The sequence below is a fragment of the Agelaius phoeniceus genome, chromosome 10, assembly GCF_051311805.1.
Source record: "Agelaius phoeniceus isolate bAgePho1 chromosome 10, bAgePho1.hap1, whole genome shotgun sequence".
NCBI classification, from domain to species: Eukaryota; Metazoa; Chordata; class Aves; order Passeriformes; family Icteridae; genus Agelaius; species Agelaius phoeniceus.
In genome coordinates this window covers 22,033,209-22,054,779 of record NC_135274.1, presented here as the reverse complement: position 1 = coordinate 22,054,779, position 21,571 = coordinate 22,033,209, and the positions used below count along the sequence as shown (strand labels likewise).

The 21,571-nt window shown below is 36.9% G+C and overlaps 1 protein-coding gene across 9 annotated transcripts in view; it reads left to right on the top strand.

The window, feature by feature from the left end:
- Positions 1-21,571, top strand: part of NLGN1 (neuroligin 1) — a 378,384-nt gene that overhangs the window by 174,560 nt on the left and 182,253 nt on the right. For 6 of the 9 annotated variants that reach the window (XM_077184130.1, XM_077184131.1, XM_077184132.1 and 3 more), the window contains 2 exons: positions 2,464-2,523; positions 12,162-12,314. The exons of 1 other annotated variant lie outside the window; for it this stretch is intronic. In XM_077184130.1, the coding sequence (XP_077040245.1) occupies positions 2,464-2,523; positions 12,162-12,314 (213 nt within the window). The remainder of the gene's footprint in view (positions 1-2,463; positions 2,524-12,161; positions 12,315-21,571) is intronic. 2 more of the 9 variants (XM_077184136.1, XM_077184135.1) reach the window with 1 other exon arrangement.

Genomic DNA, 21,571 nt, shown 5'->3' with positions numbered 1-21,571 from the left:
GGCTCCTGGGGACATGGCTTGGTGGCTGCCTTGGCAGTGCTGGGTTAATGCCTGAGCTGGATCTTAAGGGTCTTTTCCAACCTTAACAATTCTATGATTTTAAAAAATGGTCTAATTTTTTTTTTTTATTTTTAGTGTTTTTCAGAGAATTTCAGAACTGCATAAGCATGATAAATATCCAGGTCATTTTTAAAGCTAGCCCCAGTCATGCTTTACCATATTATAAAATCAGAAATGGTATGAGACCAGACCTTTACATTGAGATGGTTGATGCACTTTGTAATTGAAGTTGAGATCTGGAACCATGATCTACACAAAATACCTGCCAAAAGCCAGCTATTAAAAAAAATGTAACATACACAATCTTGGTTTCATCTAGAAAATAAATTGCCCATCTCTCTGCAAGTTGTTTGGAGAAATGTGTGTTGTTCAGCTTTCCAGATGCCACTTTGTACCTTTCTGGTGACTTTTAAAATTCAAAATATAAGAAGCTAGTAAGAACATGTGTGTGTGTATAAATGCATATATTCTTGCCTGTGTCTGCATCTCCATTCTTAAGAACACAGCTCTTACCATTCTTAAATTAACCCTTCCTGTTCTCTATGCTGAAAACCCATCATGAAAATATTTTCATTCATTGCATGGAGTTTTTATTCTTCTGATTTTATTCTTTTAGAAGTAAAGTTGGTATGGTATGAAAATGCTGGGCAGAGAGATATTTGAATGTGTGTGTTTGGATCAGGGCACTATCCAGATACCAAATATTGCAAAGATTATACCCGGGGCTTGTAGGAGGAAAAACCTGCATCACCAAGGCTTTCAACTGAAGAGAGTGATTGTTACAGGTGTGATTATAAAAATGCTTGTGTTTTCTTCATGATGTGTAATTCTAGTGTTCTGTATTTAGAATGAGTTAAAAACTATACTTCTGACTGATGCAGGAATTAAGGTATTGAGCTTTGGCGTTCAATAATACAGTCCAGTTCCTACATTCACAGTTAAAGTCTCATGGTACTTCATGGTTTTTTTTCTGTTTCTTAAACCCATGCACCTGGTAAAAGCATTTTATGATTTTTTTTTTTAAAAATGCATCACTCAAGTACATGGTATTTTGCCTATAAAAGACAAGTTTAATGCTGAATGACTAATATCCTGTAAAATAACAGAGAGCTTTTTAAATACAAATGTTTTAATACTCCACAGTGCATAGATTTAATGCATGTCTCTTGCCTACATCTACTGCAAATATCAACACATACTGTTCATCTCTTTTTTTGTTGTTGTTTTTGTCTATTGCTATTTTATGCATGAGGAAGTTCTTGTTTTCTACTCTGTGCTTGGCTGGCTTTTTCTTTTTTTGTTACTTAGCCCTGTGTTTCTACTGATTGCTTTTTCGCATGCAAATTACAGAATGTCATGGAAATGAGAGAGCTCTGAAAAAAAAAAAGGAAAGATAATGCTGAGTTCCAACTGTCTTTTGTTTGTGCGTAAGTGTGTAAAATATATGACATGGAAATATTTTCAGAATGGCCTTTGACTTTCCTTCTGGTGTATATTTTTATTTCTCAGTAAAAGAGTGGGTGTTTTTCCCATTGGAAAACATGATAAATCTATAAATACTTGTCAATAATACAGGTGTTGGGCATAAAGGAATTTTGTCTCATCATCCTTTCATGGAGATAAGGAATTGCGAATGTGAGTGCTTTGCCCAAGCTAAAATTTCAATTCAATACAACTTTTTTGCATGAAACTAACTCTGGCCCATTGAAATCAATGGCAAAAGTCATTGTCTTCAGTTGGTCGGGGATTTCACTCTTGTTTCTGGTTTACATATGGATTTTCATGTTTCTTTACAAATATCTCAGCAGGTAGTCAAAGGTTTCAAGGATATCTACAGTTCTATTTAAAAGAGAATGTGATGAATGTGTCAAAAAACCCCAAAATTAAACCTGTGCTTATCTTTATATAAAGCATGAGCTGAAATGGTTGAATTTAGAAATGTGAATTAGCATTTGACAGAAAATATTGTTTTAACCAACTGTCAAGCCTTTTATTAACCACCTTATTGCATCAAGTGCAAGAGGCAATTTGGCAGTTCTTGTCTCCACTATTCCTAATAACAGCAACAGGAAAAAACAATTAAATGAAGTGGATAACTACGGTCTATGGCGGGGTATGCTTTTAGTAAACAAGCTTTAATTCTTCATTTAAAAACAATAAAGCACTGGGCACTCTCTGCTTCTTGTGCTGGATGTTTCTAACAGCCATACCCCCGAGGGAAGGTTTGGCTGTAATGTTTGAAAAACTTAATGAAAAATGGGTCGTTATAAACTAAGATTTCCCTCCCTGAAAATGTTTTTCTTGAGACGTCCGTGGGAATTTAATATTCACTGTTTTTTTTCCTCAGTCTTGTATATTCTTGAATTGTCTTTTTTCCTCCATTTTCTCCGTTCTTAATCCTAGGTCCCCTTACAAAGAAACAGACAGATGATTTAGGTGATAATGACGGTGCTGAAGATGAAGGTATTTTTTGCCGCCAAACTGATTTGCATGACAAGGATCCCTGAAAATCTTTTTTCTCCCCTCTTTTTTTGACTTCTTGTCTTCTTTTGAAGAGTTTTTTTGTTTTTTTAATTCCCATTTTTGATGTGTTTTGTCTTCTTGCTTGTTGTTATACATATATATTTTTAATTTTTTAAAAGAAAGAATGTTGTTAAGTTCTACGTTTTGATACAAAACAGTAACAATATTTAAAAAGGAGGGTTTTTGTTTTCTTGAAATGGACTTTTGATATGTTGCATCCCACCTTTTGACTGAATTTTGTCCATACTATTTAAACTAACACTCTTTTAAAGTTTCTCTGTACACCTTTTTGCATGTTTTCTAACCCTATGTATTTCACCAAGTACAAAGATGTTTCTTTTTTTTTCACTGACTGATCTCAGTTTGATAAACATAGAAAATATTGTGTTTATAAAAGGAAAAAATTCAGAACTTTCTTTAAAAGTGTCTCTTAAGCAACAGAACTTCCCCAAATGCCAACCCATCTGCATTTAGGCTGCAATGAAAAATATTTAATATTAAAGGCCACCCCACCTCCCTCCAGAAGGGAGGTAGCATTGCCTGTTGGTGAAGCTCTGTGGAGCTAAGCTAAAACTAAAAAACCTTGTCTCTTCTGTTTTCTGCAAGCATACAAAGATGCTGATCTACTTGAGCTGACCCTCAGAAAACCCTATTACCAAGTAAAATCAAAAGTTTGAAATGTCAAGCATATTATTCTGTTCATAAATTATGTCTGTTGATCATGAAGCTATGCAGATTTGATATTTTTTCAGGGCTATGAAAATGGTAACAAGGGGCTCTTTTCCTGAGCAGTCTCATCCCTTCAGGTAGATGTGCTTCAGAGTTCTGAATCTTAAACACACACTTTCTATGGTTTATGGTCAATGAGTGAAACAAATTACCACATAGGACTAGTAGAGTTGCTACTTGCTTCTCTCTTAATATTTGGGGTGGCAGGGGGAAGTTGGCCAGATGAAACTTCACAGGTAGGCTGAAAGTTTTTCATCACAGATAACATCAACTACTTAACTTAGAAGCACAGAGTCTTTCCAGAAAAGATTAAGGAAGGCAAATTTGAGCATTTAACTTCTTACCCAATTATTGAACACAGATTTTGTCACCATTTTATGACTGATTTATGATCCTCTACTGGATCTGTATGTTAAGCATACAAATGAAAGCCCACCAGCTGGGCCAAAATTTGCAAGATTTGATGGTTTTGATAAATTTGAAATCTCCTTTGAAAGCTCTCCTGTGGTGTTTTAAGCCAGCAGGCAGCTAAACAGCACAGAGCCAGTCACTCCTCCCTGGGGGAGAGAATTGGGGTAGGAAATATAAAAGTAAAATTATTAATTGAGATAAAGACAGTTTAGTAGTACAGAAATGAAATGAAATAATAGCAATAGTCATGATAAAACAATGAGGATACGCCAAACATGTGGTGCACAGAGCAATTGCTCACAGCCCCTGGCTCAGATGCTCAGCAGCTCCTGAGCAGTGACCCCCAGCCAGTCCCCCCCAGGTGACGTGCTGAGCATGAGGCCACAGGATATGGAATATCTGGAATTTCCCTTTGGCCTGTTGGGCTCAGCTGTCCTGGCTCTGTCCCCTCCTCACCTCTCATGCCCCCCCAGCTTATTTGCTGGGGGGTGAGGAGCTGAAAAGTCCTCGCTTTAGTGTGAGCACTGCTCAGCAACCACTGAATATCAACATTATTCTCACCCTGAGTGCACAAATTAACCCTATCCCAGCTGAAATCAGGCCACACACAATTCAGATCCTCCTGGCTTTATGAAGCCAGGACATTTGTACACAAATCCATGACAAATGCAGAATGTTGCAAGGGACATTCTTATGAAATCTCAAAAATCTGGGATAGTGAATTAGCCATTACAAGAATGACTCTGTCTTAACAATATGTTTTAAGAAACCATTTGAAATTTGGGATATTCACCCAGTGGGCCTTAATAGCTCTCCTAAATTGCTGTATAATTGCCAAGACAGATGCTAATAACATCAGGTTTGGGGAGTCCTTCTCTGCTTAGAAGAGGCTCCTCAGTTTACTGAAATTCAGCAGAGAATGGTTGCTGTCAGCAAGTGCTGTAGTAGATGAGAGGAGGGATCTCAGTCTGCTGAGAACAAGTGTCCATGTCAGGGAAAACCTGTCTCCTGCTCTGACAATTGCAGGAGGGAGAAGAAGGGCTGTGAGAACACAGCACTCAAACTAGAGGGGAAGGAGCACATTTACAACACTAATAAATCTCTGTAATTTATAGGACTGGGATTAATTTTCTCTGGCGTACAAGTGACAGTTTTGTTCTCCTTTCTGTGCCAATAGAAGAGTGCAGGCGGTAATTAGACTTTTACTGCTTCCGAGAGGCACAGAGAGACAGGGAAAATTTAAATTTTTATGATCACTAGACACTCAAGACTGCTGGGATGTCTGCTGGGCTGATAGAAGGCCTCTCTGCTGAGACCATGCATTTCCCAGTGGAGGAGCAGGGTCAGGTGTCCTGCATTTTTGTGAACTCCTGCATTTTTGTGAACCTGCTCTTTTGTGAAACTCCAGCACCTGTTGCATGTGCAGAACTGAAGAGTTCACAAACCCAGTCGTTTGTGTTTGGGTATGAGTAGCAGGAAAGAGAGAGGCCAAGCAAAAGGTCACCTTAGCTGGATAATTTTCTGCTAAGCTGTCCTTCAAAGTCTTCACTTTTTCTAGTATGGTAGATTTTAGGCAGTGTAAAATCCTTCAAATAGCTGTAGATAAAATAAAATAAATGCTAAACTGAACAACTTATGAAAGTGGAGCATTAGGGAGAATGGGCTGTACATGGTGCAAAACAACTGCTATCAGATATCCATAGAGTCCATGTTGTATAAACAAGGCCCGCTGATTTCTAAAATGCCCAGGATGGTCTCTCCATCAAAAATTCTAGAGATCTCATCTTATTTATTGTATTACATCTTCCTGAAGAAGGATCTTCCATGGCAGCTTCTTGTAGCAAATATTTGGAGAGCATTTTTTCTTGTGCCACTCAAATATCTGAGCTTGATTAGGAGATTTCCCTTTAAAGCACTGTTCAATAATCCTACACCCATCAGCTGCTGCATGCCACTACCACAGTGTTGTGGTCCAAACCTTGCCAGCACAGGCACTGGAGTCAGCAATCAAACTTGGATCTCTGGTATGTGCTGCAACCAGTAGACCAGGCTTAATTAGATCATTTTTCATTTTTGTTTTCAAAAGACCCAAAGGCAGTGGTGCACATTACCAGCTAATGATCTGCAAATTTGCTGTTTAAAAAATGAAGGTGTTTTCAAATTCTGTGAGTGTGAAAAGTCAGAAATCACAGAAATGCCTTTTTTCCCCGGTCTGGATGCATTATTCTTTCTATTAACCCTTTCATTCCTAGACTTCTATTGCTAACCTGTTTTCAGTAAACATTGGACAACTTGAGCAGGCACCAAAAACAAAAGTGGCAAAAGCATCTGCAACCAGTGAGCACTGGGGCTTTCCCTTTTTATAGCAGTGCTGGATTTGCCCATTTGCTGACCTGCAGGAATGCAATATCTAGTGTAGATGCAAGATTTACCTTCAAATTGCTCAGCAGTTACAGAAAGTTTACCTTCCCCAGTCTGGAAACAAGGCTTAGTTTTAAAAAGTAAAATATTTTAATCTTATTGGCTTGTCTTAGTCTTAATTTTGGCCAGGTAATAATTTAATTTGGCAAAAAATTTAATATATAGCAAAAATCAGTGACTCTTATGCACCCTTAGTTCCTATCCACTAAAATCCTAAGCATGACCTAAAATATGGCAACACAAACCATTAACCAGCCAATGTACTCTGGGATCAGAGCTGGACTTCTAAGTAGTGAGTGTTGTATGAAATATCCATGAAGGATTGCTCACAAAAGAATTTTCATCCACTGCTCTATCATACCTTGCCTGGCACATCAACCTGTAAATCTTAAATCCTTATTTAGTCCCCAGAGCTGCTTGAGCATCTCTCAGTTTTTAATGCATTCAGCCTCACAGCATCCCCCTGCAATACAGGAATGCTGCTATTCCATTTTTAGAAAGGAAGAGTGCAGATGCTGAGTCTGAGGAAGGCAGACACCAGTCTGTTGCTGAGAGCACATGCCTCACAAGTGGGGTCTGCAGTGCAGTTGATAGATGCTTCTGCTCTTCCCTCCTCCCTTTCAATTTCTCCTGTGGAAAAGGAGACAGATTAGGAGCAGATGCTGCTGTTTGCTCACAGGCTGTAACTGTGATGATTCTGATCATTTAGGCTGGTGCTCTGTCTTGTATGGGCTATTGGACTTCGTTGACAGAAGGAAGTTCTTGGTCCAGAGCATGTTTTAAATCAAAAAAGCCAAAAAAACCCCTCAAATTTCAAGTTGCTAATGATGCAGGATTTGTCTACAGATCCCCTCTTATGCTTGACAGCCTGCAGTGCCATTGCTGTGAAGGAGCACATTGCAGAGTTGAGGCTCTCCACAGCCCCCTATCACTCCATTGCTACTAAAATACTCTGGGATGCCACGTTTGGCATCTCACCTGCCTTCAGCTGTCATGGTAAGAAAGAGGGGGAGCAGCACTCTCTCTGTGTGGCACTGGTCACACGTTTTTGGACTTGGGAGATCAGCAAACAGCAGAACACATTTGTCTGCCCTACAAAGCAAAAATGCTCCAGCCTTGATTACAGCCTTCAGTGAGAGCCAGCCAGGCTGGGGGAGCACAGGTCTGACCACTTTGGGTGGCTGTTGACTGATGCACATGGCCAAAATCATGATCCCTGTTCCCCCTGTCACCCATCCATGTTAGCTCCTTGATTTCCTCTCCAGAGTACAACTTCCAGTGCCACTTGCACATTAAATTGTGCTGATTATATTTTCCCTTTACACACAGACACACTGTTCAAATTGTGTCAAATTTTTGTGGTGATGTTATTAATACTTGAAAACACGCATGATAAAATTCTGACAGACCTTTAATTTAAGTACCTCTTTAGGGCTTCATTTTACTTTCAGCACTGCCAAGCATTGCTTGTACAATGAAGAGTCTGTCAGCTTTTGCAGTTCTAACCATCATCCTTTAATAATTTAAAATGACTGCTTACCTGGCTATTGAGGTCCTACTCAAATGGGAATCTGCTCCAGATGTTTACCTGTAAAAGCTTTGGCCTTTTCATGCTAGGATAACGTTCCTATAGTCCTCCATCAGGATCTCAAATAATTTTCAGGTGAAGGTAGTTAAGGGTTTGAGAGTGCACATGAATGAACCCCTGGTTTGACGGGCAGGAAAACAAACAAAGGGAGAGAATTCTATTTGGCTGAAGCCTGATAGATGCAGGCTATATTTTAAAATAGCAAACATATCTGAAGCTCCTCACAGAAGCTCAAGAGTTACTTTGGTACTCTCAGGATATCTAGTTTTATATCTCATTCTAAAAATGTGGCATTAATGGATGTTTAAATATTAGGACTAAGTGCACTAGTTTATTAAATGGTAGTGCATCTATAAGGCATCTGATAGATTCAAAATGAAACATCAAATGCTGTTGAAAGGCTTTAAAATTAAGAGTAGCAATGATTGGTACCATGCTCTGCTTAAATATGTTCTACAATAGCTTATGGGAGAGTTACACACATACCCACATACCACCCTATGGAGGGCACACACAGGTTTTGCACTAACCAATCTAAAAGTTTTCCACTGTTCTAGTCTTTTTTCACATTCAAAACCCAAGATTTGCTTAGCAATCTGCATCAAGCTGTCACAATTTTTTTATGCCATCTAGAAAAGCAATGCTTGTGACATCGGTGCTAAACTAATTATCTTTTTCTGTGAAGTTGTCTCAAGGTAGGCTTTTTTTCCTTTCCCATTTTGGTTTTCCAATGCAAATTATGCTTGTTAAGTCACATGGCCAATTCACAGCAGTTTTGAATGACTGAAGCTATAATTATGTTTTGTTATATATGACAATTGTGACTGATATTCACAGTCAGACCTGGTTCCCTGTTGTGTAATGTAACAAACATAGAATAAAAGTCAGCCCTATTCCTAAATTGTCTGTAACGCAATTAAGATGAGACATAAAAAGTAGATGCAACAAACATTAGAAAGGTACAGAAGAGAATGAATAATAGAAATAATTACAAGAAAATTAATGTATATGTAATATAAATAAGGTTATTCTCTGCTGTGCAGTAAGATCTACTTAGATGTTTTATGAACTAGCAATTTAAAGCCAAACAAATCACAGCACTCAAAAATGATCCTATGTGGGACTGAAACCAGAACTGAGTTGAATTTGAGAAGGGTTTTTAACAGTGCTATCCTTGCATATGTCTTTGAAAAGATGAATGTGTCTGTTTTTAATTAAAGCAACGCTTAATAAAAGGCAACAAAATTGCAGAACACAACTAAATTAAATCAGTCTATAAATCTACCCTTGGCAGAAATGCCACATTTACACCTAAAGTCTTCAGGTTCAGAATGAGCTACAAACACAAATAACTATTAATCTTCATCCATGAATAACTATTAATCTGCATATGGAAGTATAAATACAGTGTCCTGAGATTACTCCAGTACATGCATAAAAATGACACCGGCCTGCAGGAAAAAAAAAAAAGGATTTATCATTTATGGTCAGGTTTTGAAAAGTACCTGAGTACCAAAAATACCAATTATTTACTTCATTGAGTTGGACACTTTTTGAAAAGTGCATCTTTCTGACACTTTTGTAATAATACACAAGTTTTCCTCACAGAGTATTATCTTAATTCTTCCTCCAGTTTAGTTTTAAAGGATGATAGTTTTCATGGAAGAACATTTTAAGGTAGGAATCAATTCTTGATTAAAATTCTTGATTTTTTTGCTCTCTTCCTTCAGTCTTATCATTTAATAACCTCAGTTGCTAATAACATTTGTGCTTAAACAACACTCTCCCAGCTGAATATTTGCACCTTTCAAATATTCCTGGCTGTAGACTGCAACTGATATGAAACCTCTGACCAAAATGCAGTGATCTTGCTTTTTCCCAGGAAGAGATTTGTATAACCCATAGGCCAAAGTGCCAGCAGCCTCAGCTGAATGCTGCATACCCTGGCTGATGTCTCCAGCACTAGATCCCTGCCCAAGACACTCAGAGGCAGAGTTTTCCTTTTTGGAGGAGGGATTCCTCTTATGAGTGATGGATTTGGCAAAGCAAAGAATGAGGAAAATTCATTCTGCATGTCATTTGCTCTGACATGGCACACAGGCAGAGCTGAAAACTGGCCTTCCTTTATCTATCTGATCTGTAATCTTGACAAGGATATTAGTAGTAGAAAATACCAGTATTGTAGAGACAGAAATTATTCAAATAATAACTTCCTTATATATGAGATTTTTATTCATGAATATGTGCTTCCTTTCTCAGATAAAGGACACTCATTCTTTTCTAAATATTCCAATATTATTTTCCAGATATACAGGCCAGTGATACCAACATTTCATTGCTGCTCACAGTTGGTGCTCTGTAATTCTATGTAATTTTAATTAAAGAAGAATTCTGAGACAGTTTCCCCCTGTGTTACCATCAAGCATACAATTAACTGTGTACAATTTCTGCTGGGAACAGTCACACAGTGATTTCAGATTAATAATTTATTATCGTTTCCATATTTGTGTCAAAAAAAAAAAAAAAGGCAGCATAGACTAAGAACAAGCACCTACTAGAAACAGTATATGAATTTGGAAAGACTTTTTCTTCAGTGTAGATTTTAAACCTGAGAAGCTCATAACTCCATCCTATGGACAGTGAAGATAAATAATCTCTGCAGCTTTACCCTCTGAAAGTTGTATTTTAGAAAGCCCTCACTAAAAGCACAATCAAGGAGAGCAATACAAGCAATTTCATGCACAACCTTTCATCATCCTTTTGGTCTTGAATAAGTGATTTTTCCAGTACTTCCAATATTGAAGGTCCAATTTCTGATCTTGACTGTTCTGGCATTTTCTTCAAATCAGAATCAATATCAAAGTAATAGTAACAGTTGGCATTTTATAAAAAGAAACATCTGTGCTGCTGTTTTTCAACTCATTCCAAAAGCAGGGTTTTTAGTGTAGCTGCCCCCACCTACTCCTTGCAGTGCTTCAGAAACAATTCCAACAGTTCTGCAGAGAGCTCCCTTGAAAGCTTCTAAACTAAGATCCTCCCAAATCAAAGGGATAAACAATACATCTGAGGTTTCTTCAAACGCTGAAGGAAGCAATCAGAGAAGTTACTTGAATACTGTCATAATGACAAAAAAAGTGGTTTTGAATCAGAATGTTCAGAAGAGTTCATCACTGGGAAATTTTCCTATGCTTTCTTGCTATTGGCTTTTTTGATTTTGAGGGACTATTATGGCATCTTATGATTTGGGTGTTGGAAGAGACTCAGGCACCCTGTAAATCAGAACAAAATGCAATTTAATAATCTGTAAGAGTTTAAATTTACACCTAAGCTTATTTATTTCCTGTCCAACAGAAAACTCCCAACTTTTAAAAACATATCAGCCCAACTAACTGTTTTGAATTGGTACTCAGAAACAATTCTCCTCAAGAGCAGTGGCACTGTTCATATATTCAAAATTTTATTCTGAGTAGAAGCATCCATTTTCAAATAGGACTGATTGGGGGTGGAGGGACACCTAAACCCCAACTCAAAACACTACGGCAATATAAATTATTTTGTCAGAGAGAATGGCAGAGCTTCTAACATATTAAAACTGTTCCTTGCCTTCAATGTCACTTTTGATAGCCTTGCAGGTTTTTTTGAATGCAAGGTGAGGATTTTTCAGTATTGTTTCAGGCAGTTATTTTTTCAAATACTCAGTCCTTTTCATGATTTAGGAAACTAAGAAGTACCCATGCACCTTAAACTTCAGGATACCCTGAAGTTATCAATAATCTTACTCCAAGGTCTAAGTACTAAACAATTTTCAAGTACTTTTTGAACTCAAACTGCAGAAGTTATCAATAATCTTAATTCAAGGTCTAAGTGCTAAAAAACTTACAAGTACTTTTTGAACTCGAACTGCAGACCCATCCAAAGACAGCTGTTTGTACCTTTTACAAATTAGTGGACAGGAAGAAATCAACACTTTTATGTACAAGCAGAAATCTTGTTTATCTTAATATGTTGGATTTCCCTTAGCTAAGAGACTAGAAAGTTGCACTGAGCTTTAGAAGTGTTCAGCCAAAATGAGCTCACTCTGATGTTGGTAGACATTACACAGAAGACACTCAACTCAGCAGGGTCAGAATCAGAACAATGCCTCACTGCATTTGAGCAAATGTGTTACCATTTTCAGTTCCTTTCTGCTTTTCAGAGTGTTTCAAAAAAAAAGGAGTTTTAGTGACGAGCAAGCCACAAAGGAACACTTGTTTCCACCTGCTCATTTTCTTATGCAAAAGATGTTGCTTGAGAAACACTTCGAGAAAAAAAAATAACCTCACTAAAAAAAAAAAAAAAAAAAAAAAAAATTAAAAAAAAGAATTAAAATCTTGCATGTATCTTCTTTGGTGCTTTCTTGAGATAAAATGTGTCTTAATATTTTTTCCAGACATTCGGGACAGTGGGGGACCTAAGCCTGTCATGGTGTATATTCACGGAGGGTCCTACATGGAAGGCACTGGAAATTTATATGATGGCAGTGTTCTAGCAAGTTATGGGAATGTGATAGTCATCACAGTCAACTATCGCCTTGGGGTGCTTGGTAAGAAGCTTTCAGCTTTCCACTAATCCCTGCTATCTGCAATGCAATTCATATTATATGTGAGAATGTACTTTAAAAAAAAAAAAAAAAAGCAGAAGAGCGGCATGAAGTATTTTAAAATTTTCTTTGTCATTTGCAAGGTTTGTATGCTGGGGATGAGATATAAAGATATTGCAGGTATTTTCTAGAAGAGTCTGCTGTCATGCTGCATGAAACAGGTATTCCCATTGCTGAGCTGTCCAGGCAGAAGAGTTTTTCTCTTTTTTTTTCCTTTTTTTCTTTTTTTACATTTTTTTTGTTTGTTTGTTTCTGTGAATAACACTGATCCTTTAATTCATAGACTGCTAAATTTGGTTTTAAAAAACTTTTAAGCCATAGAGGGTAGGGTTTTTTATTGGAATGAAAGAGACTAACTTTTAATTACCACAATTTTTTCATGCTTTGAAAAAGTGAAGGATGTTATGAAAACATCTTTTTACATGTTTGTTTTGAGCTTCGTTGTGGTTTTGAGAAGTGGTATGGGTGTCATTCAAACACCTCCAGTATTTCTTTTCCAGGTAATGAATTAGAGAATTAAAGAGTTACTTTTGATTGTTTCAAATACATTCACTAGAACGTGTTTGTGCTGTTGGTAGAGGTGTGTGGTCTCCCTCTGGTACCTTGTGTTTATGGAAAACAAAATTACTCTGCTATTTTCTCAAAATAGTCACATGCATGATAAAGTCCACCAGCTCTTGAGACAACATGATTGTTGGGGGGTTCTGCATATTCTACCAACATATTGCATGATGGAACTCCTGAAAGCAGGAGCTGGGTCCTGGGATATAATGGAGATTAGAACAGTAACTGCAGAATACTGACATAGGGGTGAGGGTATTCCCTGGAACATCTGCAACAGCAGGGAATTTATTCTGAAGACCAGTCAATTTTATTTTCAAGTGTCTGTTACTCTGCTTTATTTTGGGTTGTTGGTTTTTGTCATTGCCCTGTTCTTGGTGTTTTGAATTTGGTCAACCCAGTCCCCAAGTGTGTCGGTTCTGCTTTGCTCATCTGGGTAATTGTCTTCCAACAGTTTCATTTTTGTTAAAAATTCTAATCCTAATCTCCTAATTTCAGGGGAAGGGAATGAATTTTAACTTTAGATTTGGAATTTAGTCTACTGTGATTGTGTTTTGCAAGAGACTGAATAATTTCCAGATTTATTTCCTTGGTATTGGCGGTTTCATTTGTGGTGCACCACTTTAAGTAAGGAAGTTCTGCTATTTTGTGTGGTTTTCTTCCTCCTGTTTTCTAATTATGTGATGACTTAAAGTATCACATATTAGTATAAAGTATCACATATCACTGCTGGACACATATTAGTACAGCAGTTAATAATCTGCTACCTGTGCCTCTAATCAACATTTCAGTTTTGCACCAGTGCCTGTCTTTGATGTCTCAAACAATATTTCTCTGTATTATATGCCAGTATAAAAGAAAGTATCTATTATCTAAAAGGGCTGTTTATTTTTGTGTATTATTAAGTCTGATTCCTAAGTCATTAGTAATTGCAATGTTTAAAAGGGCTAGTTGCTTGAAAGATGAAAATTATTGTACCTTTGTTGATGATAATGGTTTTTTGCACTTGTAAATTAACACTGACCACTGAGGTAACCCACAGTTACCATCTCATCAGCTGAGGAGGATTTCATTTTTGTTCATGTCTTTGTGATTCTTTGGGCTTCATGGTCTTTACTGAGCCTCAAGGGTCAAAGAGCTGATTTTATTTTAAGTGGAACCTATTACAGTAAAACCTCTAAAATTCACAGCAGAATCCAGTGATTGGTATGAATACTTGATACTACATTCTGCAAACCCTGTAACAGGTTTGCAGGGTTTTCTTAGTAAAACCAATGCTGTTTATGTAGAAGTCATACACATCTACTGTATTTGCTGCAATGCCTATCTGTCATGTATTAAATAAATAATGATGATGTATGATTATATAGGTAGGGGAGAAACAGAGCAACAATCAGAAAAGAAAGTTTGAGCGGTTTAAATTTTTCCTGCCTTTCCTTGTTTTCTAATCTACAGTTACCATCAGAGTAGGACTGTGCAGAATCACAGTAGATATCAGCTTTTAACTTTTTGATATCTTGAAGCTCTTGTTCCTCCTTGTTCCAGCAGAATGTTACCCTTTGCAGTCACGTTCAGATATGGATTTACAAAAGCATAGGGAAAAAATTCTCATCTTCCCTTTCCTGATCACATCCCACAAGGTGAGAGGTCCAGCTCCACTGACTGGTGCCCGTGGGATGCTGGATATCCCTTCACCACTGTGTAAAATGCCTGGCTTTACAGGTAGAAGGAAAATTTAAGCAATTATTAATCACATGAGAAGATGTAGGGATGAAATAAGGTCTGTCTTCTCCCTTACACATGACCTTTATTGATCTGGTTTCTTGTATCAGACTTTTGTGGATAGATGTCTTTATATAGGTGATCTCTGTGAGTCATCTGCCATCGTTTCACCAAGATGTTGACTTTTCTTAAACAAATAAACGGATAAATCATTATCATTCAATGAATGCTTAGAGCTGAAATAGTAACATCTTCTTCCAGACTTGGGACTGGGGATGTATTTTGGTATTAGGGTCCTCACAGTATTACTATTAAGTCCACAGTAGACAGCTTCAGATTATTCAGACAGTTCAGATTATTTTCCTGTTTATTCTGAGTTGAAAGATCCCTTGTTTTATGGACTAATTTTTTATGGACTCTGTTTTTTGGAGATGCAAGGTTTACTTCTAAATAAAATGTTAGAAAATGCTTAAAAGCGAAATCCATTTGGTGAAGAGAAAGCAATAATAAAAATTAAAGAATGATGGAGCAAGTGCATCTAAAATAAAAATAAAAACCAAAACAAAATAACAAAATATGATTACCAAATAATCCAACAAAAACTCAAAGCTCTGGTGGGTTCCCTGGCCCAATTTTGTCTTTGAAACAAGTCTGGGGATGAAAGTCTGTTAGAAGCTGTCCTTAGATAAAGAAGATGGAAAAGAGAACTGCTTGCCCTGGGAAACTGGGGACTGCTGAATAAGAAATCATTGGAAACACAATATGTCCTCTTTAGATTCTTTCCAAATGCAAGTCTTGTGCAAGCAATTTCACCAAGAAGGGGCACTGCAGAAGCAGTCTAACAGCCTTGAAGGACAGTGCAGGTATATCTTTATGGCTTCTTTTTGGGAAAGGACACATATGAAGACAAGTTTGGTTTTTAAACTCAGCTGATAGGAGATGTCAAATGTTTACTCAATATATATCCACCTGGTAAAAAGCAGGAACATTTTATTTAATTTTCATTAAGAAGATGGAAAAGATTTATAAAAGGAGTCTATTCAACATCCAGGAAAAATCATGATGGACAGATTTAATACTGCCAGTGCTTTTTTCTGTGTTCTTTCTTATGAAAGGTTTATTTAGAGAAGGAGAATGCTTTGGGTCACCATTGGCTACTACTGCTTTCAATTTCAATAGTGGAGAGAAAGGAGAGAGCTGGTTTATGCTAACTGGGAATTTTTTCTCCATTTTATTAATTTATACTCTTTGTTCTTGATTATCTTTAAGCCACAGGACCTTAATAGAACTTTAATAGAAAAAAAGCATTTGTATTGAAGCTCACAAACTGAACAGGGAGCAGAAATAATGACTTAGAGAAATCTCTAGTTTGAGTAGTGCTTTAAATGTCTCATTTTTTCCTCTTTAAGAGGCAGTGGTTGTCCCTACAGAAACAGTAAATTGTTATTCCAAGGGTCTGGATCAAAGGTGGTAATAAATAAAAAGGAAAAATGGCCTGTATTTTGTATTTTCTGTTAGGCATTCATAATGTCTGCCTTGGAAAGGCAAACATCCTAAACTTTTAGACCAAAATTCGTGTCAAAATGGAAGTGAACCCATGAGTCAGATTGTCCTCGTTATGCCTTCTTTAATTATATGAAATTTTCCCTTTTGAGGGGGATATAGGAACCTTTACTGTAATTCAGCCTTGCCTTTATACTGTCACCCTCTAGTTTGAGAACATTGTCTGGGATAACTGAATAGAAAACACTTATCCAGGTGTTCCACTGCTTCAATTTTTTTTTTCTAGTTGCTACTTTTAATGCTGCAAGTAAAGTCACTGCAGCAGACTGAAAGCTCTGATAACATTACTCAGTACATTATTTCCCAAACAACTGCACTGAAATCTATGGGGCTCTTCAGTGCAGGGCATCCCCTTGTGACAGAGCCTGGTTGCCCATAATTTGAAGCGATGTGAAGAAGAACGAGGGTACTGGAAAGGTATTTGCTCCTCCTGCACAGAACTGCTTCTGAGAAGAGCTATTAGAATTATGTTGTGTTTTCCAGTCCAAAATTCCATTTTTCACCAGTGTGTTGTGTGAGCCAGCTGTGCTGGGCTGCAGCATTCATGCCAAATAAAACACACATTAGTGACAGAAAACAGAACAAAGAGAAAAACGCTGTCACAAAAGCGCTTTCTTAACTTTTTTAATGACTGTTGGAGCTTTATGGATAAGTTAGTGACAGAGGATGAGTCTTATTGTGCCATAAAATGTTTTGCTGCTGTGTGTCTGGATACATTAGGAAAATACCTCAGGTCTGAATTTGCTGCTGTGCAGAGTGATGCCAACCTGCAACCTCTTTTTGGCTAAAGAGGTGCATGAAATACAAGGACACAGCCCTGCAGTGAGGGCTGGGCAACCTCTGCCAAGCCCAGAACCTCTGCCCTCATCCATCCTGCTCTCAGCAAGGAGCTGCACATTCCCAACAGGCCAGAAAAAATAAAGTACAACCTTTCCTTTATGAGCAAGTTTATGTGCATCAGCACTATGGCAATTCCAGGATGCAGCCTGGTGAAACCTTTCATGGGATGAAGAATTATCAGCTGACCATTTGCAGGTCACAGAGATGAGAATATATTATAATGGAAGCTACTTCAGTGCAACTTGGAAATACCTGCCTATTTCAGGGGTCTAATTCCATTGGGATTGACTTAGAAGGTGCTGCTTTGTTTTGTTTTAATACTTTTATCTTTTTAAATAGAATAACATACCATCATTTTTGCCCATTGCTTTCAAACTAGATCTGCTTTTTTCACTGTTACTCTGATTTGTCAAATTTATTAATTTGATTTACCCTAATTTTGGTAATGATTTACTTTGTATTCTCTCCATCACATAGTTTGAATGGGTTTTTTTACTGCCTTGCTCTTTACTTTGACAGCATGGTACCACTACTGAAAATATTAAAAAGAGGATTAAAAATATTATTAAAAATAATGTATAAAATTTAGATATAAAACTTTCAAAAATTGCTTCATATGAGATTAAAAAGCTTTGTTCAACTTTATAAAGATACTGCGATGAACTAGTGTTTTGTTTCACTTGAATTAGTGAACAAATTAGTACTTTTGCAAAGAAAGCCTATTGTGTTCTTTTTCTGCAACCTGGAGAGTTGTGTCTCCTGAAGAGAAGCCTTTTCACTTCAGTGAAAGTAAGCATCTCATGGCATAGTGGCCATTCAGTGAAAGTAACAGTGCAATAAGAAGGTTTATGTTAGTTAGATATCAAAGGAGATAAAAAATGTACAAAGACTCTTTTTCCTACATTGCTTAGACTGTGGGGTTTTCTTTTATAGTTCACAATTTAATATCCAGTAAAAGTGGGAAAATGTTTGATCATTAGCTTTGGTGACAAGCACATCCATTATCTTTTTATGAAACCTTAAAGGTACTGTCAGGAGATGGCATTTTATTCCAGCTTTGCTGCACCTCTAAAGGGTCTCTGATGAGCCTCTTCTCTATTATCCATTTCCTAAGATGTTTGAGTAAAAGTGATAGATGAGCAGAAGATTATATATTATTGCCTAATTAAAAGTACATTACATTGAAAGTAAAGATGGAGAATTAATAGCAAAACACATCAAAATGTGCAGTCAAAAATCATTCAAGTTTTCTGAAGTGCAAGAACATGCAGGGAATGTTAATCTACAAATACTTTTAGGGATCCCTGGCAGCTTCATAACAGTTTTCCTTTAGGTATAAATGAAATTTTAATATTTTAGGATTGCAGAGTAGAGAAGGTGTCCAGAAGGCCTGATCTGATCCCACCTTAGCCTGGGGCATCACAGAGTCTTGGTATGAAGCCCTCCAAATGAATTTGATTCTAGATAAATAGAAGGAGTTAAGATAGAAAGAGTACTGCAGTTATCTATTCCCCCTGGTGCTGTACTTCACAAGGGCTGATTTACACATCTTAGAATTCTAAAAATGTATTAGACAATTCTTATTTAATCTAGCAGGTAACCTCAGGGCAGCCCAGTTTGCAGGAGGCCCAAGCACAGCTCATCGAGATTTGCAGTGTCCTAATTTCATAGGTCCATTAATAGAATTAGCATTCAAATCTCAGACCTGCTGTCATTAATGATATTTTAGTGGGGTTTTTTTGGTGATTTAGTGCCAGCCAAAGGGAGGTGGGGAGCAGAGAAAGGGAGATTTCCACTCTTGGATGTGTACCACCAAAGTGTCAAAATGGATGTGAGGTAAACAATGGGTTATTGACTAGAGATCTTTAAAGGGTCAACTGCAAAGCACAGCAGGCAGGATATTTATCAAATGGGAACCATGAATAAATAGTGCACTCTTGAAATGAACCATTGCTTTTCTACTTGTGCTTTTTCTAGCACAGCCAATTAACATTACCCACCTGCTTGGATAGATGCATACACACACCAGTTCTCTTTTTTTTAGGACACAAAGACATAATTTTATTTGCCATTGAATAGGTTTCTATCTTGGAACAGGTACATTTTAAATAACATGTTTACTCTGATGTTCTAGACATCTTTTTCGGTAAACAGAAAAATAACTAATAACACACTTTAAAACTATTCATTTTGGCATAAGAACAGTTTGTGTCATTTCTGTCAAGAAAAATTACTTTTTGGTAAGATAAACTTCCTTCATCAATTTTTAATCATATAATAAAAGTATCCCAGTTTTTCTAAATAGCAGATTTATCTTTGAGAGCAGAATAAACTTCATCACGATAATATTTGCAAAATAGGAAGCAGAAAGAGCTCACTGAAGACAAGTTATAAATACCTCACAGCCTCAGAAAAAAAAAGTCAAAATCTTTGATCCTATTATCCTACATGATATTATTTGTAATTTTTGTCATCTAGCTCTGTGTAACTACCTTCACTTTGCTCCAAGTAATATCTGACCAAATTACTTTTGCACCATCACTGATCCCCATCCAAAACCTTAAAATCTACTGTATTCTTAATGTTTCAGCTGTGCTGCAGTACCTGCATTTTTCACTATACAGTATCCTAAGCCTTTGGTTTTCTTGGGATGGGATGGGAGACTTCTTGGGGAGCCAGATTTGGCCCCATCCTTAGAAGCAAACAGAATTAAGGCTGCTCTGCCTTTGCCAGGATGCCAGACTTCCCAGGAAAGGATCTGCCTGACTGTAAGCCAAGAGGTGGGGATAAATTGGGATTTTAATGCAATTTGTATCTCACTGCATGGCATTCCCAAACAGAAATAATCCCCTGAGTTCCCAATATTCTGTTTTTCAACCCAAGCAGGAAGACATTAAGAAATTCTCTGCAGCTCAGCAGCCAAGCCAGGTCTGTGCCCAGCCTGGGTGGGTCAGGAACTCTACACTCCTAAGTTTTATGAAGCTGTAATTCATACCCAGAAAAACAGGTGAATGAAAATTCTTTCACCATTTATGATAGAAGTAATGGGACCAGTAGAATATTTCTAAATTCCCGGTTGATGGCATTTAATTACATATATTAAAATAGTTTTCTGAAGCTTAAATTAAGCACTTCTGTATACTGTGGGGCTTTGGAAGCAAAAGATAACTTGACAGGGATTTCCATTGCAAATATTGCTCTCATTTTTCACACACTTCAATTGCATAAAATTTCTCATTTTATGGGTTTTTTCGTGTGCAAATTAGTTTACATATATGGGTACTAGATCAAATATTATTCTGATACTTCCTTGATGTAGTACCTCATGATATCTTTGAGTCAGTTGAACAAGATCTGTATTTTAAGGAGGTAGCAGCACTTTTTAATGGTTAAAAAGAGTAATGTGAACAATAGATCTAAAGGTACAAAACTCTCTTGGCAGCAGTACTGGCAAGAGAGAGAGTCCTAAATTTTTTCTTCTATTTAATCTGTGACCCATGTGTAAATGCCTGACTCAGCCAACCTAGAAAATACTACAGTAAAAATGTTGCAATTTGCATTATCTTCTAATGGAGAATATATAGGAGACTGTTGTTTGATACTGATTTCTTATTTCCCAAGATGTACTGGCAAATAAATATTATTTTGGCAAAAACTGCATTTGAATACATCATTCCATGAAAAACTGCTATGCGAAGCTCTCTGAAAGGCCAGAGGAAATGTTGTATATTGGTGAATATCCCTTGTTAAGCAAAGTATGAAAATTGCCTTCCAGCAAATATAAATGCTAGGTACTAATGCATTTGCAAAAGTATTTTGAATATATCTTGGTTGTATATGTTGCAAGCTAAAAATATTTTTGAGAAAAGAAGGATCACTTATACATTTTAATTAAGAATTTGAAATATAGCCTCCATGTTTCAGGGGGTTTATTGCTTGAGAAATAAATCTTACTGGCATTTTACATTGTTCTACAGTAATTTCTCACTATTTTTTCAAGATCCTAATGAAATAGAATGAAAGAGATTTGAGCAACCTTTGCATGGGAGACTCACTACGCATTCAAGAATCCTACTGATTTTAAACATAATTTTTGCTGTATTTTTTTGTCAGATCTTGGGCTTTTTTTAATGAAATATCCCTTAGTCATTACAATTTGCTAATTTTCTCAAGGCTTTCCACCAGGATTTGGGTTGAGGAATCTTAAATGGCCATAGGTATGCTGACAAATTTCTTTACTATTTATTTTCCTATTGAAGAGTGAATTGTTCAGTACAGAAGCACAAAATATTAAAAGAAAGGAGGCAGAGCACCATATAGCTCCAAATAATTTCAAAAAGATTGGGAAAACATATCCCTAAGCTGTTTTGTTTACTTATGTCCCAACATCCAATGAGTTTGGTAAGCAGTTATTTGTGACATCTCACTGATTCCAACAGCAAACACATGGAGAAATTAATTTCTTCCCAAAATTTTTGTTCCCATCTCTGCTTGTTGGTGTAGTTTATCACCCA